Source organism: Polistes dominula, unplaced genomic scaffold, assembly GCF_049000335.1.
Source record: "Polistes dominula isolate Pdom_NZ unplaced genomic scaffold, Pdom_raw_medaka contig_79, whole genome shotgun sequence".
Classification (NCBI taxonomy): Eukaryota; Metazoa; Arthropoda; class Insecta; order Hymenoptera; family Vespidae; genus Polistes; species Polistes dominula.
In genome coordinates this window covers 3,126,899-3,147,116 of record NW_028300916.1, presented here as the reverse complement: position 1 = coordinate 3,147,116, position 20,218 = coordinate 3,126,899, and the positions used below count along the sequence as shown (strand labels likewise).

The 20,218-nt window shown below is 27.2% G+C and overlaps 4 protein-coding genes across 7 annotated transcripts; 3 read left to right on the top strand and 1 right to left on the bottom strand.

The window, feature by feature from the left end:
• The first annotated feature begins 19 nt into the window (after positions 1 to 19).
• TfIIS (RNA polymerase II elongation factor) lies at positions 20 to 2,046 on the top strand. The gene is given in 5 exon segments (XM_015335956.2): positions 20 to 192; positions 195 to 232; positions 662 to 839; positions 940 to 1,295; positions 1,384 to 2,046. Coding segments are annotated over 5 exon segments (936 nt in total). The 5' UTR covers positions 20 to 164; the 3' UTR covers positions 1,720 to 2,046.
• Positions 2,047 to 2,291: 245 nt separating this feature from the next.
• Rubicon (run domain Beclin-1-interacting and cysteine-rich domain-containing protein rubicon) lies at positions 2,292 to 8,726 on the top strand. 2 transcript variants are annotated; one of them, XM_015335911.2, is made up of 8 exons: positions 2,292 to 2,914; positions 3,056 to 3,207; positions 3,272 to 3,455; positions 3,542 to 5,127; positions 5,225 to 5,404; positions 5,483 to 5,665; positions 5,759 to 5,912; positions 6,045 to 8,726. In XM_015335911.2, exons 1-8 carry the CDS (start codon positions 2,735 to 2,737, stop codon positions 6,243 to 6,245), a joined length of 2,820 nt encoding a protein of 939 aa, XP_015191397.2. In that variant the 5' UTR covers positions 2,292 to 2,734; the 3' UTR covers positions 6,246 to 8,726. The 2 variants fall into 2 exon arrangements, with proteins under 2 accessions (XP_015191397.2, XP_015191395.2); XM_015335909.2 differs by having other exon boundaries at positions 2,294 to 2,914; positions 5,222 to 5,404.
• On the bottom strand, positions 8,673 to 13,383 carry CycB3 (cyclin B3). 2 transcript variants are annotated; one of them, XM_015335914.2, is made up of 7 exons: positions 13,244 to 13,383; positions 11,317 to 11,580; positions 10,884 to 11,228; positions 10,263 to 10,751; positions 10,011 to 10,166; positions 9,626 to 9,906; positions 8,673 to 9,487 (listed from the first exon to the last, which is right to left on the bottom strand). In XM_015335914.2, exons 2-7 carry the CDS (start codon positions 11,533 to 11,535, stop codon positions 9,436 to 9,438), a joined length of 1,542 nt encoding a protein of 513 aa, XP_015191400.1. In that variant the 5' UTR covers positions 11,536 to 11,580; positions 13,244 to 13,383; the 3' UTR covers positions 8,673 to 9,435. The 2 variants fall into 2 exon arrangements, with proteins under 2 accessions (XP_015191400.1, XP_015191401.1); XM_015335915.2 differs by lacking the exon at positions 13,244 to 13,383 and adding an exon at positions 12,075 to 12,437.
• Pex1 (peroxisomal biogenesis factor 1) lies at positions 13,165 to 19,391 on the top strand. Of its 2 annotated transcripts, none has more exons than XM_089170544.1 (15): positions 13,165 to 13,305; positions 13,823 to 14,038; positions 14,137 to 14,251; positions 14,351 to 15,332; positions 15,406 to 15,620; positions 15,725 to 15,884; positions 16,189 to 16,351; positions 16,476 to 16,635; positions 16,709 to 17,031; positions 17,108 to 17,172; positions 17,271 to 17,330; positions 17,395 to 17,581; positions 17,659 to 17,832; positions 19,038 to 19,150; positions 19,220 to 19,391. In XM_089170544.1, the coding sequence occupies exons 2-15, from the start codon at positions 13,991 to 13,993 to the stop codon at positions 19,290 to 19,292; spliced, it is 2,838 nt and encodes a 945-aa protein (XP_089026670.1). In that variant the 5' UTR covers positions 13,165 to 13,305; positions 13,823 to 13,990; the 3' UTR covers positions 19,293 to 19,391. The 2 variants fall into 2 exon arrangements, with proteins under 2 accessions (XP_089026670.1, XP_015191398.2); XM_015335912.2 differs by lacking the exon at positions 13,165 to 13,305 and adding an exon at positions 13,361 to 13,501.
• Positions 19,392 to 20,218: the final 827 nt, after the last annotated feature.

Sequence of the window (20,218 nt, the reverse complement as noted above, 5' to 3'; positions counted from 1 at the left end):
TTGTGTTAAATTACTGTATGGCGCGTCTATTTTCAACACTTGGCTAGATTCCCTTGAATGTTTATATGATACATGATCATATTACGACCGTTGCAGTTTTGTTGTTCGGTCATTATTTTGTGTATTTATATTAATTTTTAAGTAAAAACTAGTCCGTTTTAACAATGACTGCCGAAGAGGAGGTTTTACGAATTCAAAAAAATTAAACAAAATGTCAAGTGGTGACGGGACGGTGAGTAAGTGAGTAAAATTAACCTAGTTGAATATCGCTTGAACATGTCGATGAATTAAATCAAAAGGGAATAGCATTTTAAGAATAAAAGTTTGAATCTTTTAAGATTTGTTACTTAAATATATTATTTACATATAAGAAATAAGTTTAACATATGTTTGTCTACAAGTAAACAATTGTGTTTTGATTAATATAGTACAATAAAGTTATAGTGCATGTTCAAAGTGTAATATCCGAAGTTCATAATTCAATGTATTTGAATTTTTTACTAATATTGAAAAGATCATTTGAAATGTTTCTAAAATTTTTGTTATTTTTAATAGAATATAAATTATATATGATACTTTGGAAAACTATTAAAAGATAAGTATTTTAAATTACAAATATTTTAGTTACTTTTGAGTGTTTTTTTTTCCTTCTTTTTTTCAGGGTCAAGAGCAAGCTTTGGAGCTTCTTAAAATTTTACAGAAACTTCCTGTTGATTTGGAGCTTCTAACAAAAACAAGAATCGGCATGACAGTAAATGCTTTGAGAAAATCAAGTAGAGACGATGAAGTCATTTCATTATCAAAGACTCTTATTAAAAATTGGAAAAAATTTTTATCTGGTAAGTATAAATTACATTTAATTGTAGAAAAAATATATTGATAAAAAAATAATAACATTTTGTATGTTTTATTTCATAATTATTATTAATTCCATTTCAGGATCCAATAAAGACAAAGATTCTACTACTTCGAGTAGTTCAAAAAAAAGAGAAGAGAAATCAGAGAAAAATAAAGATGAAACAGATCAAAAGAAAGATAAAGATATGGTGGATGGAAATGATGTAAAAATAAAAGAAGAAAAGCCTAATAAAGATCTACAAAGAAAACAAGCATCATTTCCAGCTCCTACTACAACAGATGCTGTAAGATTAAAATGTAGAGAATTGTTAGCTGCCGCATTGAGAGTAGATGATAAAACTGTTGATGGTTGTGCTAGTCCAGAAGAATTAGCAGAAGAATTAGAAGAAGCAATATATGCAGAATTCAAGAATACTGATAATAGATACAAAAATAGGGTAAATAATAAAAAAATGAAAATATAAAATAAATCATTTATCAATTGCTTATATTGCTTATACGTTATATTATATATTTATTTTACAGGTTCGCAGTAGAGTTGCAAATTTACGTGATGTTAAAAATCCTAGTTTAAAAACGAATTTCATTGCCGGTGCTATTACACCAGCACGATTAGCTGTTATGACTGCCGAGGAAATGGCAAGTGATGAAATAAAACAATTACGGGAAAAATTCCAAAAGGAAGCAATTAATAATGCTCAACTTGCTACTGTACAAGGCACTAAAACTGATTTACTCAAATGTGGTAAATGCAAAAAACGTAATTGTACCTATAATCAAGTACAAACGCGGTCAGCTGATGAACCTATGACTACCTTTGTATTATGCAACGAATGTGGAAATCGATGGAAATTTTGTTAATTGTTTTCATCGATTTTATTTCTTTATCATTGTCATACATGAAAAATGTACTTCAATCGAATTGTATCTATAAAAGTGGTATTTGTTTAACACAAACGAATTGTCATTAAAAAATATATATAAACATTATGAATCTTGAAATGTACATTGATTATCTTATTAGTAACAATTTTTTCATTAAGTTCGAATGTTTACTCTAATGTATATATTAAGAACAGAATGTATTTAATCATTGTACTTTACAGCATGTAAATTAAGACTGTCAACATTTTTTTCTTTCAATCTGATGAAATTAAGCAAATAAAAAGATTTTAAAAGGAATTAAAATTCTCCCTGATTAGATGAATTCTTTTATTACAGTGTTTATAATGTAATTTACATGTTTTATTATTTACTTTTAAACATATTATTTTTCTAACGTTCTTCTAAATATTTGAAATATGTGTTAGTAAATTTGTTACACATATATACACAGTTAGTTACACAGATAATTTGTTGCGCCATCTAACATTGCAGATATAAAATGAAAATTGCAGATAGTTATCTATCTTATAGTTAGAAGATTTTAACCTAATTACAGGAAAAGACTGCGCAGATGCATCATAGTCATACGATAAAAAAAAAAAAAAAAGAACTTGAAGGTCTAGTAGGACAACATTATTCTAACCTTTATTTAAATTAGCAGTAATTGGCATGTGATCGTGGATGATGGACGTTGTAAACAACGATGAATTAATATTTGCATCTCTGTTGATATTATTACAAGACAAAATTGATTTAAATACATTAAAATATGAAAATACTTGAATACAAAATAATTGAATAGAATTTAAACGTCATGAAGAGATATTGGATAACGTGTATTGTTGCAAGCAATATCATTCAACATTTATATATAATGATTTCAGATATATTCTCATTTGAAATATAATATTGTCTTATTTTGTTATTGTTTTGATGTATACATAAACAAATTAATTTATTCATAGTAATATATTTTTGTATAATCAGAAAAATGTGTGAAAACACACACGTTAAAGAACAATGGCAACTTCTACAAAACCTCAGATTTACCGTGGAAGGGTTACTTATTGATGGTATAGCAAATGTATGGAATGTTTATGGTGGTTTAAATAGATTACACAATGCAATGGAACAAATCTTCAAACATGGCTTTCGTATATTTAATTCTAATGTAAGTAAAAGATGTAACATCAATATTTGTGTTGAAAAAATAAAATATAATATTTTCATTAGTATATTATTAAATGATAACTCTCTGAAATGTTTATTTTTTAAAATAAATTATAGTAATGTTGAAAATTGAAATTTACAGGGTGAACCGAATTGTTGGATTTTTATTCAAGGATTAAATTGGCTTCAACCGTCATTAGTGTCATCACCCATAATATCTGAAAATGAAGATTATTTTTCTAATTTACCAACCAAAATCATTTCTCGGAAAGATATGTTATGGCTGTACAAAAGGTAAAGATACGAATAAATATAGTTTTTAATAATTAAGAAATAAAACAACGCTATTTGTTTACAGTTTAGAAAATCATAGCTTATCTCACAAACTATCTTGGCTTTTATCCGATAAGGAACATTTACTTTCCTGTCTGGAACCATGGGCTTTCTTGTGTCAAGAAAAATTAGCCGAAGCTACTTTGATTTGTTTAAGAGCAGTAGAAAGAAACCAACCAATACTTCTAACAGAGATCGATCCATGTTTAGTAAGTTTTTATTTAACTTAGATGTAGAATTAGTTGTGCATATATAATTATTTTTAATAAGTTGTGTTAAATTTTAATCTTTACAGTTTCAACCAAATTGGGTCTCTTCTAATTTAAGTCCTAAAAGACATAAACGTTCCTCATCTTATCCTGCAAACTTTTGTTCTACGACTTTGGGTATACTTAGAGAAAGGAAACTACATATTCAAACAAATGGTCAGTTATCGTATACAAATAGAAGTGTTAAAAACACAGCGTCTCAACATAATCAAGATATTAATAATAAAAGCAATATAAATAAGAATGATAAAGTTTATGATATTTCTTTGAAAACTTGGAGTAGTCTTCCAACATTAGAGGATTCTCATAACAGTTCTTCAGAAACTTCAATAACTGTTTTAAACTCTACCAAAAATCCATGTGTGCACAAAACTGTTAAGATTCAAACACCTTCCGTTGAGTTGTCAAAAATAATTCACATTAATTACTCGGATGTTAAACAATCAATGAATTCGTCAAGTGAAAAAGTAGCAACTAAACCAAAGACTCCTACAAGAAAAATGAGAAATAAAATAAAAATAGCGCAAGAGAATAAAAGAATGTTAAATACTTCTAGCGGAAGTAGCAGTACTTTAAATTATGAAGATTCGATAAGAGGGGTCGTTGAAGAACATTGTATTTCGTCAGAAACCACAGATGGAGTAAATTTAAGGAAACATGGAACGAATGGTGGTATCAAAATAAACCGAAAATTTAAAAAGATAAGTTCATTTTTACCAAGATCTGCACCGGAGTTTTCTAATTCGTGGTCAGTTGAAATAGAAGGACAAAAGGATATTAGAACGCCAAAGAAAAGTTTTATGGAGGATGGTGGGAGTAGTGTTCAACCGATGGCTACAGGATTTTTTCCAAGGCCTATAGAAGGACAAAGCTTGACAAGTTTTTTGTCATCGGCACAATTTTCTAAAGCTAATGCTGAATTAGATAGGGAAAATGCACATTTTAGTATTTCCGAAGCTATGATAGCTGCTATTGAACAAATCAAATGTAACAGACAATGGTGTCTTGTGGATGAAACCGTTGAAGATAGCGATGAAGAAATTAATAATCTTAAACAAAGAATACGAATTAGACGACGTCAGCGTCAAGAAGAACGATGTAGAGGAAGAACATGGAATCGTGATATATTCAGCGATGGCAAGACTGATACAACAACTACAGATCAAAGCGTGAGTCCTTTATCAACTTCTTCTAATACTCCATCTGATAGTATTTCAACGGATGATGTAGAAGATATAGAAGTAGATAATGCAAATATGACTAAATTGAACAATTCTGGAATATCTGCATCTATGGCTTCGCTATATTCTGATGCTGATTTACATCAATTTAAGCAAGGTTTAGAATTGTCGCAAAATGAAAGTATTATATCTGCAGAAGGTGTAGCATTGTCGCTTATTAGTAGATTTAGTGAAAAGCAGTTACCACGAGCAAGCGAATTGCAATGGCTTGTTTCTGAAAAAGATGCTCCACAACGATTATTACCTCTACCAAAAAGTTGGCCTGTTAGTCCGGATGAAGTTGAAAAGGAAGATTCTATTCAATTACGTGGAACTGTAGAATGGGCTCCACCCAGACCACAGATTATATTTACTCCACATCCTCCACCTATGTAAGTATTTATAATTATATATTTTTTTTGTTAATATTAGATTATTAAATTATTACATATGTTATAATAATTTCATCAATGTATTTTTTTACAGCAGACGAACTTTAATAGCTAAACAGAATTATAGATGTGCAGGTTGTGGTATGAAAGTTGCAGTTAAATATTCTAACAAGTTTCGATATTGCGAATACTTGGGTAGATATTTTTGTACTGGCTGTCATACGAATCAAGTTGCTCTAATACCAGGAAAAATATTATCTAAATGGGATTTTAATAGGTATTTTTAAAATATTTATATCAAAATATATTCTGTATTGTATTTAAAATATGTTAAATTTATTTATATTATTTTAAGGTATCCTGTGTCTAACTTTTCATACAGATTATTAGACCAAATGATGCTTGATCCATTGTTTCAAATTCAAGATTTAAATGTTTCATTGTACAGACGTATAAAACAATTAGAAAGAACAAGAATATTACGCACGAAGTTATATTTCCTTAAAGATTTTTTGTATACTTGCCGATTTGCAGCGAAGTAAGTTTTCTTATTACTTGTAACTTGAAATGTGATATTTGTAATTATTTCATGATTAAATCATTTTTAATATGTACTTTAATATTTAAACAGCGTTCAAGATATTTTAAAGAAAGAGCCAAATTATATTATAAATGATCCACATATATACTCTATACAAGATCTTATGTACGTTAAGCTTGGAATATTACCCATGCAATTACAAGAATTGATCGAAGTGTGTAATGCTCATGTTACCGCTTGTGAGGTATGAAATATTTTTATTCAAAATTATTCATGTGCTTGCATGTATTCACAGTTACGTTATTTTATGTTCTATTTTATTATTATTATTATTATTACAATATTTAAATATAATTTTGTATAATTTATTTCACAGTTATGTCAAGCAAGAGGATTTGTATGCGAAATATGTTACTCCAAAGACGTGATATTTCCATGGGAATTGTCCAAAATTACCCGATGTGAAATTTGTGGAGCTTGTTTCCATAATGAATGTAAAACAACGTTTAATAAATTAGAATGTAAACGTTGTGATCGTTTGCAAGCTAGAAGAGTATCAAGACAAGAAGCACTTTGACAAAAGGTAAGAATTTCTTCTGTTATAGAAAAAACATCGATTAAATTAGAATGTAAACGATAAGAAAGATTTTGTGAAAAGTTTTTAAATTATATGTGAATTCAAATTTTTTATTATTTATAATTTATATATATATATATATATTCTTCAAAATATGTGTTTTGTCTCTCTATAGTCATAATCAATTACAATTAGTATTTTCAAATCTCAGTATCAACGTATAAACATTACACACATGGTTCCTTTTAATCATTAGCCATTCATTTAGTATTAATATAATATACGAAAAAATGTTAACGATGCTAGGTACTTGGATATATAATTAATAACAATATTATAAAATACCTATGACATATATTATATGGTTAGCGTTTAGAATGTATCTTAATTTTGATAGAACTGTTTTATTTTTCAGTTATTATTTTAATAATAATTTGCTCTAAATTATGAACTGTTGAATAAAACATTTGTTCTATGTTAAGAAAACATTTTAAATGCATACCATTAGGTGGTATGGTAAGACTGACAAAATTGTGATATACAATACTAATTTTCTCAATTATATATAATTTTTATTTAAATAAATAAATTGTATATATATAAGGAAAGATGTATCTTTTTGCTAGCAATTGTTACCATAATAGAAGAAAAAAAGAAATGTTATAAGAATTATTGAAGAAAATGTTTAAGAGAGAGAGAGAGAGAGAGAGAGAGAGAAGAGAGAGTAATAAATAATTTAAAATATAAAGTTTAACATATAAAAGAGAAAAGAGGTATTTCCAGTAAAATATTATATACAAAAGTTAATTGAAAATCTATATTTTGTAGATAATATATACAGAGATAAATATGATAAAACTTGTATTTTTAGTTACTTAGTACCATAAGATTTGCTTATAGTTTAAAAATACTAATTATACTATTTGTATGTATAAATAATATTAATACTAATTGTGCATGTCAAAAAAAAAATAATAATAATAATTATAGTAACAATAACAAAAACATAGATGAACCTATTTTTATCTCAAGAGTACGTTATCAAATATTTATTACAAATGTTAGAATAAAAATTATTTATAAAGAAAAACAAAACTGCTCCTTTATTATACATTGTTTGTAAGTTATTGATATAATCGATTTAATTTCAAATTTATCATGTATATAGATATCATTGTATATATATACAATGTATATATTAAAAATCTAGCAATAATGAATTGAAAGCATGACATTACAAAATATAATTTAAAAAAGTATTTAAACGAACATTATGTAAGGTTTATTATTATATTGTCAATTTCACTTAACATAATGTTTGTTTAGATTTATAATAAACTCAATAAAATAACAAAATTATATGGTTTTATTATTTATAATGGTCGACATACAAACTTATACAATCATAGACACTTACATATTCGATAATTATAAAATATATATATATATATATATTATATATATTTACACCACCTAAATTTTCAGTAAATTTTATCACGGCTGCCAAATCTCTTAATTCAACTTTTATTTTTCAAAATTTGTTTCCAATTTATGATTGATATGTATACATTAGTTACAAATGACCAGTATGTACAATTACATGCGTGAATTTGTGATATATTTAAAAAATTATTAATTGCTACTACACAATATAAATTGAATTTTGTTAATATACAAGTTATATTGTTATAAAATAGAAAATTTTTGTAGTATGTGCAATTAATACTTGAAAATATGCGATATTTTTACGAAATGTTTTATATCACAGGTGGTAGTAATTTGTTTACTTATTAATTTTTTTTTCTATGTATGTATATATATATATAGATATATATATACATATATAAGATATATATATATATATATATAAATAAGAAATTTGAATATGAGTGTAAATATGATTTTCAATTTATATAATAATTAATTATGTTTTGTTATGCTTTGGAATACTTCATTACTTGGTTGCAAAACAAGCAACTTAGCTTGGTTGCAACAACAAAATTGATATTTAAAGTGACACGGTATATTATATATTTCAATATAAATAAAATAGGAGTAGAAGAATATAATAATTTATTTCATCGTTACTTTATATATATATATATATCGTTGTAAAAATATTTGATCCAACATTTTGTTGATTATTACAACGAACGTACTAACATTTATTTTTTTCTTTTACGAAACTTCTAAAAGTAAAAGCATGCTACTATAGTTATAGTTGTTGTTTTTTTCTTACTTATAATATTTATCAAATTTGATTATTATATATTAAAATACTATGGAATCATCATAAGGACACATTCTGTATGAATACTGAAAAATTTGATAAATATTCGTCCATTACACATTCTTTATCAGTTTAAATCTAAGATGTATAAATGCATAACAATACGCCACACGAATATACTTTAAGGACTATGCTAAATTTTGTTTTTGATCTAACATCATGTAGAGAAAATAAATTTCTAGAAAATCTAATTCGTAAGTTTATAACAATTTGTTGGTTTGTTACAATACAGAGTATACAATGTTGTAAAAAAAAAAAAAAAAAAAAAAAAACAGAAAAACAAAAAAACAAAAAGAAAAAGACCTGCAAAAAAGAAAATAAAGAAAAAAAAAAAATAATAATAATAATAAATAAATGATGCACATCTCAATCTTTTCATATTTTAAAACACTTTGTGTTATAAACATTGTCTGGAAGTAAAAAAGTGTGACGTTAAAATAAATTTTTTTTTTTGTTAACAAAAAATTATAAAATAAATCGTGGTATAGGACGATAAAGAAGATATTGTTTACTATAAATAATAATAATAATAATAATATAATAATAATAATAATAATAATAAAAAAAAACAGGCAGATGCATAACGAAGATTATTTGTATTGACTTTTAGAAGATAATTTTTATGCGAAGCATTAATTGAGCTTCTATGTCATTCATCAATATAAACTATTTTTACATTTCACAATAGTAATTAAAATTACACCGAAATATTATCTTTTTTTCCTATCCTTATATAAACTGTGTTCAATCATTATGATCTGAACGTTAATGCATGTGAGTTGATTATGATAACATTTTTGCTTACGCATAAGATCAACTAATAACAGTTAATCAAATTTATGTGTTTTGGAATAATTATAGGAATATCTCTATCTACATTTAAACGTTTATTAAAAGTATTTAAATATCTAGTGTATCTTTTAATGGCAGTTTTGCTACTTCGAAGAATATCCTAAAAAAAAATAAAGTAAATAAATTTTAGTTTAATTCATAAATTTTGCAGGGGATATTTATTTTACATATATTATTTTCTCTATCATATTTTATAATAATTATAATATTCATAATAATATTAAAAACGTTTACTTACTTATGACTGTATTTATTGCGAATTGTTACTAATGCTTCTTTATGTTTTCTATGTAATCCTTCATTTAAAACATAGACAATATTTCGTAGATCATCAACTTTATAACCACTATAATATTCTAAAGTTGGAGTCCATCCACCTAAATCTTTCATTTGAAGTGCAAGTAGAAGTGCAGACGCTGCCAGTTTACTATCACTAAACCTAATGGTCGAATAATCCATCAATGAATATTCCAAGATAAATCGAGCCAGAGTTAACGTTGGCATTGATACTTTTCCACACTATATATATATATATATGTATATATATACATATAAATATAAAATTGAATTATTATTTCATTTTATTATTATGCGATTAATAATAAAATAAATGAAATACATACCCTAGCGTATCGCCTAAGAAATCTATATGAAAGAGGTATGCCTAAATCAAAATCTATTACTTTTAAAACACTTATTTCCATTTTTATAAGTTCTCTTTGCGTATAAGCGCCGTCACATATATACAAGAAATCTTCAACCATTGGAGGTATCCTTTCCTAATTATACAAACATATATATACATAAAAAGATTATAATCAATATAAAGAAATATTAATAAATTTGGATTTATTTACGACGTAAATTTAACTTACGTCGTATTTACTGGCTATAAAAAGACTGGAAGCGCCTAAAAGTTGTAAAGTCTCCGTACCAACTGTGACTTTTGTTAAATAAAGGTCCACTAATTTCACAGCCAAATATAAAGTTTCATGATTGAGTTCAAATGATTCTTGCACTTCAACCATCCAATCTACTAAAAGTGATCGCATCCAACGTGAAAGGCATACTTGTTTTTCCATATAATCACCAATAGGAAATAAACATTCTCGATCCTTTAAATAATTAAAAATGTCCATAGCATACTGTGATACTTGAAATGGATCTAACCAATTTTCTATGTCAAAATCCCATTCTACGCCTTCCGGTAATATCCTTTCGGGTATAGGATCCAAATGTTTTGTAGTAAGAATAAACGGTATTTCTACTTTATCTTTCGTAGTATCGTCAATATTTAATTTTGCGTTTATTTCATTTTTCTCAATTTCATTTTGTTCATTTTCATTTTTTTCATTTATATCAGCCTAAATGTACATGCATTTTAAACTTATATATTTATATACAGTTATGTAGCCATATAAATGCTAGAGTATGATATTAAATTAATTTATTATATGTATATGAAAATGATATAATTAACATTGATCAAAACTTACCTTGTTATTTACTCTCTCAGATTTTTTAATACTATTTTCTGATTCTTCCAATGCACTCATATATAACGAGCTATCCTCAGATGATTTTTCGGATTCTAAGCTAGGCCTAATAGGTTTTACATTATTATTAATTATTTTATTTTCTTCTTCATCATGTTTAACTATTTTTACTCGTACTGGCTTTAATTTAGTTACTGGTGCTACATCTTGTTTCGGAAATATTTTCTCTGTTACAACTTTATTTTCATTAGTTAGAATACGTGCTTTAGTTTTAGTAGCAACTTTTTTAACTACTTTCTTTGGTTCAGGTTGTTGTTGTTGTGTTCCTAATTGTTTTCCAATGGCCTGAATAAATCAAAGGAATGATAAAAATTAGTACTTAAAAAACAAATATATACTCTCTTGTGTTTAATATAAACGAAACATTACTTACATTAGTAATATTTCCTAACGCAGATCTTTTAACAGTTTTATCTTTCAACGGTGATCCTTCTGCTTTTCTTTTACCTCGATTATCTTTGTTAATAATTGGTTGTTTTATATTTGAATTATTGATTTTTACATTTTGACTTCTCGTTGAAATTCCTTGTCTTAATAATCTAGTATTACCATTTGATTTGATTTGTCCAAGTACCGATTTTCGTGGAACCATTTTTTTTTTAATTATTGTTTAACTACAAAATTTCTTGATAAATTTCTACAAAAAAAAAAAAAAAAGAAACCGAAATTTGAGATTATTATAAACATATAATCATACGATACACGCGCATATTTTTCCAAATAACTTTTACATTTGTAACAAGCCTGCAACAATCTGAGTTTAATTAATTATCAAACAAATATCTTCTATCATGATTCTACATTCTTTTTTTTTCTAAAAATTTACCCCAAAAAAAACTGCACGTACAACGAAATCAAAAAACGCGGGAATACGGAAATGATTATATTTGTGATAGATGATAGGATATTAATATTGTATTAAATTTATAATTTACAGACATTACATGCTTTATTCGAGTATTGTATAAATGAAATAGAGAGTTTAGAATTAAGAAATTTGTGAAACTTTGAGTTTATTACAAGAGAAACCAACGTGAGCAAAGATAACATTCGACGATTAGAATATTAGATGGATATATTGATACTTTTAGGTTATAATATTAAAACCAAAGATATATAAATAAAAGTTACCTGAGAAAATAAGTATTTATGTATATAATAATGAAAAATGTATGAACTTTCACATTTAGATGATTTCTATGCGATCAGAACGTTAGTAAGTTGTTCAATCTTTCTATAGAGCAACTGTAGTTGACGCTGCTTCAAAACAATTCAAAATATCACAGTTGATACACGTATATCTTATGATTGGACAATTATAATTTAAGAGGGCCAATAAAAATGCGAGCTTAGCGATCGACCTGCTATCTATGAAGGAACTACAAATTTTTTTCAAGTTGCACAAACTTTAATTTCTATTTTTTGGGGGGCTGGGAGAAATTATCTAGGACCATTTGAATTTATTATTTTTGTAATAAAATTTGGATATATGAACGAGTTAATCTCTAGTTTTCGATAAATTTATTTAAACAAATCTTTGATAATTATTATAACTTTTTTTTGTTGATAAAAATAAAAAAAGATTATTAGTAAATTATATACAATATAATTATACGTAATATACAACGTAATTAATTATATTATAATTTTGTAAATCACACGCGAAGTAATATTTGAATAACATTATTTTTACATTTTCTTTTTGTTAAGAGTGAAATTCAAACAGTTTGAAGACATTTTTGAATTTGATCACGAAGAAATTATTTATTTATCAAAAATTGGAAAGAGTAACAATTTAAAGTTGTTATTAATAATTCGTTTACAATATTATATTTTCAGTTCCTAATCAAATATAATATTTTTTAGTGTAGAATTTTTTCTTTCGCCTGATATTCGGGTTTAGCGTTTCAAGGTTAGTGACCTTATATAAGAAAGTACAACAAACAAGTAAAAAAAAAAAAACAAAATAAATTTGGCATCCTATTGAAAACATATACATCATTTAAAATAATTTGATGCATTCAGAACGCAATATGTTATCGATATAAACAAATGAATTACTAAACTAGCTAAAGGATTTTTTTTTATATAAAATTAGTATGCATTTTTAATTACTCTGCTTATTAACCTTTGATCTTACATCAAATTTATCATACGTCTATAAAGTTACCGACCGGGTAAAGAAATAACTTATTTGTGTAACGTAAAGTTTATTAGTTAAGTTTCCTAACCTAAAAAAATTACTAATATCGATAATTGTAATAAACATTTGTTAGATATTTATATATTTATATACATACGTGAAATTGTATTTTATTTCGGTGCATAAAACGCCAAAGTGCGAGAGAGAGCAAAAAAACAGGTAATTGTTTGCTGTTGTTTTCTCGACGCTATTGTTGTATTGTCACGCATTTTGTTATGCGCTTACAATCGTTGCTTTGTAACATGTGTCAAATATCAACGACAATATGGGAGAACGATTTTTAGTGAGTTATATTAAAATCGATAATTGTTTCGCGTATGTCCCGGACATCTGGCTACGTAGACATGGAACAAAGGTTAGTGTTTTCTTTTTTTATTTATTTTATAATAATGCTAATCATCTTACGCTACCTGTGCGAAGGGGAATAAATTTGGAACAATATAACCGATTGAGTAATATTATATCTATTATCTCTTGTTTCATTATCATATATTTTGTGTTCTTCTCGCTAGATGACAGCATTATCCGATTTGACATTTTTTTTATTTTATCGACCTTACCATATGTCGATAATTTTATTCATCTTTTAAATTAATTATTTATACTGAATGTTTTTTTTTGATGTTTTTTTTCTTTTAATTATTATTAATCTAATTATTGCTATTATTTATCGCAGAATAATGTCATCTCGGTATTACACAAGGACTCGACTTACTTTTTATCATGTAGTTCGAGACAAATTACCGATAAAGCGTTATGTCTTTCTGCGCCATTTGCGAAATCTTTGAATATAGAGGAAGGTGATGAAGTTTTTGTATCTTTTGTAAAAGATGTATCATCATTGATGAGTATAACAGTTGTTCCACGAACAAATGAAGATCGTGAAATATTGGTAAAGTTATAACGACAATTATTAATATAATAATTAACGTTATGTATATTTACCAATATGATAGTAGAATATTAACACTTTTTATAATTCCATTATAGGAACTTCAAGTCGATAAAATACAATCGACTTTGTTAAATAAAATTCAAATAGTTGCGAAAAATCAACCCATAGTAATTTGGGTCTCGAAATTTTCAACTATAGTTGTAACTACAGGCAAGTGATTTTTTTTTACATTAATTATAATTAAAATTGAATCTTATTTGTGGGATATATATTATTTTGTTTTTATTTGATATTTGAAATCGATTACAGAAATGCTCGAACCAAATTTTTCTTATGGAAAATTGGAACAATTTACGGAAGTTCACGTGACTAATGAAATTCGAACTACTGTAAACAAACAAATAGAATCATCAAACGATGATGATAGATTTAATTTGTGTAATAAATTAAAAAAATTAATACCATATTTTTCGGAGATTGAGAATAATAAGAAAAATGACATAGATAAAAATTACTCGTTGTTACAAAATTATCGACGAGAACAAAATCAATGGATTGTTTATCGAGTACATTTCTTCCCCGAATTAAGTTCGTTTGATAATACCAATCCAATCGATGTTATTTTGAGATCTCCTTATAACGTTTTTGTATCACGACTTCACGTACCGAAAGAAATACAATATACGAATGATGGTATTATTTGTAAAATGAAAAAAGTATCGGAGGAACAAGTAAACGTTAATACACAAAGTACACATTTTTTGAAAAATATAGAATCACCAATTCCAAGTTTATCTTCGGAATTAACGGTGAAAGTTTTCATATTGGAGGACCTTTTGGATAAATTTCCAGACGTTATAGATAAAATTCAATTAAAGCTAGATTACGTTCACAGTAATATTTATATTTCTGAGTGCGTAAGAATTGGATTGCGTTTAAAGATGGGTGCAAAAGTTGTCTTATCACCGATCGAAGTTAAGAAAAATTCAATTCCATTGACCATTGAAGTTTATCCGATGATACAAACAACGTCTTTGCAAAATATCAAAGATTTTTTTCAAAGATATTCTATTCATCAAAAGGTATTATTAAATTCTTGTGCACCAATTAAACTTAACGATGGTAATCGATGTATCGTTAAACTTTTACCGGAAAAATGTACGCATGCTTTTCTCGACAAAGATTTACTTACAAATATTACGATTCATCTTAAATCAAAATTAGATTTGGACGATTTGTTAACACTGGAATATGAAATGGAGGATGACTCTCACGACAAAATTTCTACGAGGTATATATTTAATATATAATATTTATCTATATGATTTATACAAAAAATATAATACTGGTATCATATATTACAGACATTTAGAAAATATTCTTTCGGAATGTCAAATTACATTAGATCTCAGTTTACGATTAAATGCACCAACGAATCTCGAGTATAATAGAGAAAATATTTTAATATGCGGTGATGTTGGTTCAGGAAAATCAACTTTATGTAAAATATTAATTAAAAGATTACAAAAATCACCGTATTTTGTACATACCCATTTAATCGATTGTATATCGTTCAAAGGTATTCATTTATTACAAGTATTACATAGATTTATCATTTTTGTCAATGATGATAACAAAGTTATTTAAATATGAGGTGAATATAAATTATTTGTTCTTATTTAGGAAAAAAAGTAGAAATGTTACAGAAAGTCATATGTGCAGCGATATCTCAATGTATTTATCATCAACCATCTGTACTATTTTTGGAAAATATCGAAAGTATTACTATGATATCATCAAACAACGAAGAGAATAATACCCCTGATTCTGTAAATGCATTTAGGTATTTTTTAAATGCTAAATTTTATTATGCTACATATATTAAAACTTAATTGTGATGGTAATTATGACAGTGGTATAAAACAATATAAATTTATTGTATTTTGTATTACAATTATATTTATATTAATTAATACAATTATATTTATATTAATTATATTTATATTAATTTATATTAATTAATTATAGGATTTATATTAATAAATTTATTAATATTCAATATTTTTGTTTATTTAAACCACTGTCATAATTACTCAATAATATTCAAACAAACATGTATATACAATATTATCACAAAAATATGTTAGGGTTACTGACATGATCATCAATGCTGTAACGCAATGTCAAGAATCTCATTACGTTTCAATCATAGCTACGTGCGTTAGTATGAATAACATTGGCAAAAAAATGAGACCATTGAAAGGATCAAATTTTTTTCGAACGATTCTCTCAATACCAAATCTCGAAAAGGTAAAAATAATTTTGTAATTGAAAAATACTTTGAAAAAAAAAAACATTGTGTGTTATCATTCGCGTATGCAAATTTGTGTCATCGATCTGGAATATATACATTCGTTAATTTGTCTCACCTCAGCCGGATAGAATCGATATTTTGCAATTAATGCTCGAGGACAAGTTGTATATGCCTGGCAACGTGAATTGGGATTACTATGGTAACAAGACGGAGGGATGGATGGTACAAGATCTCGTTGATGTGGCAGATAAGGCGACGTTTGCAGCTTGGAAACGTTGTGGTAATAAATATCAAACGTTTATGAGAAAACAACAATCAACGAATGATATTCTAATTCGATCGTTTTTAATTAGCAAAAGAAGATATCAAACCACCGATAGTTATAACAGAGGACGATATTTCTAATGTCTTGAAAAATTATAAACCATTGTCTTTGCAAGGTGTTCAATTGTATAAAGGATCTGATCACACTTGGTCAGATATCGGAGGATTAGTTGAAATTAAAAAATCATTGACGGAGATTTTACATTGGCCATTAAAGTATCCTGAAATATTTCAAAATGCACCTATCAAACTTCAAAGTGGTGTTTTGTTGTATGGTATGCCAGGTACAGGGAAGACTCTTTTAGGCAAAGCTATAGCTAATGAATGTGGGGTTAATTTAATTAGTGTTAAGGTACGAAAATATTTATTTGAATACGATTGTATTTCAAAATGTATATATTTTATTTTGTATCATTCGTTTTGATTAGGGTCCTGAATTGTTATCCAAGTACATTGGGGTGAGTGAAGAATCTGTAAGAAAAATTTTCGAAAGGTATGCTTTATACAATGTTATAATGAAATAAATAAAAAAAAAACAAAGATTAATCAGACATTAATTCAATATAATACATAATGAAATATTATTTGTAGAGCACTTCGCGCTAAACCATGCGTTCTTTTCTTCGATGAATTCGATAGTCTTGCTCCAAGGTAAATTATTCGAAATCAAATGATTCATTCAAAGGTATTAAATTGATAATTAATATTTTTACAGACGTGGTCATGATAGTACAGGTGTAACGGATAGAGTGGTGAATCAATTGTTGACCCAACTTGATGGTATTGAAGACAGAGAAGGTGTTGCCGTAGTGGCAGCCACGTCAAGACCAGATTTATTAGATCCAGCTCTTTTAAGACCTGGTCGTTTGGATAAATCGTTATATTGTCCAATACCAAATGAGGTATATAAGATATTCTAATATTTATCATTAACATATCAATATTGTTTTAACATCAATTTTAATGTTTATTTTATTAGGTAGAAAGAGAAGAAATATTGCATGTTCTTTGTCAATCCCAAAACATAAACATAACAGAAATAGATTTGAAAGAAATCGCACGTATTTCGGTTGAATTAACTGGTGCCGATTTAAACTCGATAATAACCCAAGCTAAATTGGCTGCGTTTGAAGATGCCGTCAAAATCATACCGGTAAATAATACAAATATCTTAATATTAATAATAGATAATTTCTCAATTAAACGTCTGCTTGAGTTTACTTTTGATTTTCAAATGATAAAGGATTATCATTGTATTATGTGAAAATAAGACATTTCGTTAACGATCCTTCTTAAGTCATTTCGCCAATAATGAAAAGCATTTTCTATGAATGAAGGGAGATTCACGGAGAATCATTTGTAGGGAACTTCCGAAGTAAGATAGTACGTAATGACGATAATATCGTTAGGTTTGTGTTTTACATAGACAAGTATATACATATATATATATATATATATGTACATATAAGATATAAATGAAGGACGTACGTACTATATCGTATCATCACCACCACCATTACCACCACCATCACTAATATTGGTGCCACCATCGTTGTTAGTTGTAGAGAGGTATTGCGATATAACCTAGGAGAAATGTAGAGAGCAAGGTTTATTAGCACACGCCAGGAGAGTGAGAGAGTACAGAACCATCCCTCGATCTTGCTCCACTTCATCTTGGCCTACGCCTCGCTGAACGTCGAGGGGGTTATTATCTTATGCGTTATAATGATACACGACTTAGAGAGAGAGAGAGAGAGAGAGAGAGAGAACCATAATGCTATCCTGTCCTTTCTGCAGGATCGAAAAGTAGTCATGGATTGTTAGGAACTTTCATTTAAACATTTAAAGTATTTTCCAACAATGATGGTGTTTTGTTTGAATTAATCAATAATGATCTTTGATAATGTGTCTTGTGTTGGATCGTTAGAATAGTATCGACATAAATGAATAGATAAAATAAAGGATAATATATGAGTTTGTAAGATTTTGGAAGACGGTTTACGTAGGACACCGTTACGTAGAGGCATTCCGTGTAAGAGGAAATTATTAATTAACTTCCTTCGTAGAAAACAAAGTTAGGTAGATACTTACCTACCGGAAGAACACGGTTATCCAAACTGTTCGTCTAATTAGCGAGCGAGTTTCCTAAACGCGTCACGATTGGAGAGTAGCCTTGCACACCGATAAGCTTTATAATGTGTTCATTTAGGTCTACGTTAGTAATTAAGAAAGAAACGAGATAGACATTACATTGTACATATAAGATTTGATTAAGGCCTATAGTACTCGAAGTTTTCTTGAAGAATATATATTACAATTGTCTAATGAATTTCTTTTTCTTTTTTTCTTAAACAATAGGAGGAGAAAATTCAAGCCTCGGATATAAAAGTAACTCAAGAACATTTAGTAGAGTCTGCTAAATCGATTCAACCGTCTCTCTCATCAAAGGAAATAGACAAATATCTAAGAATGTAAGTTACTAAATATAAACAATTCAATATTTTTCAATATTAATAAACATATAAAAATGATTATTCTAGTTATGCGAGATTCTCGAAAAACGATACTTTCGTCGAGGACATATTGAAGAATCAAAAATCAACATTAGCGTGATGCAAAATAATTCAATTATTTTGTCAATAAAAAAAAACATGTGTACATATCACACACGTTAAAAGTTAAACCTTCAAATAAACAACTTTCGAGGATAAATTATTATTTAATATTATTATAATATTATTTGTTCTTTTAATTTGTAATTATTTATTTAATTATTAATTTAATTATAAAAATATGCGCCTGTTTGTATGCAACCCTCCAGACACACTTTGAAAAGCGCCATCTACTGGGACGGAATTTTTTCTGCCCGAAAGATAGGCAACCCGTCATACACGCGTGTATAAACAGTTTTGACTGCAAAAAAATTCCGTCCCAGTAGATGGCGCTCGCAAGCAGCATTTTCAAAGTGTGTCTGGAGGGTTGCATACATACAGGCGCGCATTTTAATAATAATTACAAAAAAAGTAAATAATAAAACACTTTGAAAAATATTTGCAAATGAAATATTTTGATAAATAATGATAAAAATTGAACTTTAATATTGTAAAATATAAAACAATGCTAATGTTAAGATATAAAACAAAACGTTTAATATTTCAATATTGTCTGCGATCCAATAAAACATAAATAATTGATTTACGAATAATTTGATACAAAAATGATCAGACAGATTTGAAGATTTATTGTTTAGAGAATTCGTAAGGATAGAAAAAAAAAAACGTTTGATATTATTCCGACAAAACGTTTGGACAGATTTGAGAGAGTAGTTCGGATAGAGATATCCAGGTACTCGTCTTTTCCTCGTTTTAACCGAGTAGGTTATAGATATATACATATAAGCATAATCCGGATGGCTGGGTTTCTCGCGAAGGCGGAGCCTTCTCTCTTCCTTTTCCTTTCCCTTCCACATCCTACCGTTGCTCAACCCTCTCTCTGGAAGACTACGTTAAACGGCAGGTAGAGAGTAGTAACGCGAAACG

Excerpts from the sequence above, each read along its gene's own strand:
- Rubicon (XM_015335909.2), top strand. The coding sequence starts at position 2,735 with ATGTGTGAAAACACACACGTTAAAGAACAATGGCAACTTCTACAAAAC. Across the intron at positions 3,456-3,541 it reads CAGAGATCGATCCATGTTTA|TTTCAACCAAATTGGGTCTC; the intron begins GTAAGTTTTTAT and ends TAATCTTTACAG. Across the intron at positions 5,405-5,482 it reads TCTAAATGGGATTTTAATAG|GTATCCTGTGTCTAACTTTT; the intron begins GTATTTTTAAAA and ends TATTATTTTAAG.
- CycB3 (XM_015335914.2), bottom strand. The coding sequence starts at position 11,535 with ATGGTTCCACGAAAATCGGTACTTGGACAAATCAAATCAAATGGTAAT. Across the intron at positions 10,752-10,883 it reads CTGAGAGAGTAAATAACAAG|GCTGATATAAATGAAAAAAA; the intron begins GTAAGTTTTGAT and ends ATGTACATTTAG. Across the intron at positions 10,167-10,262 it reads TTATAGCCAGTAAATACGAC|GAAAGGATACCTCCAATGGT; the intron begins GTAAGTTAAATT and ends TTGTATAATTAG.
- Pex1 (XM_015335912.2), top strand. The coding sequence starts at position 13,412 with ATGGGAGAACGATTTTTAGTGAGTTATATTAAAATCGATAATTGTTTC. Across the intron at positions 14,039-14,136 it reads ATGAAGATCGTGAAATATTG|GAACTTCAAGTCGATAAAAT; the intron begins GTAAAGTTATAA and ends ATTCCATTATAG. Across the intron at positions 16,636-16,708 it reads TGCAGCTTGGAAACGTTGTG|CAAAAGAAGATATCAAACCA; the intron begins GTAATAAATATC and ends GTTTTTAATTAG.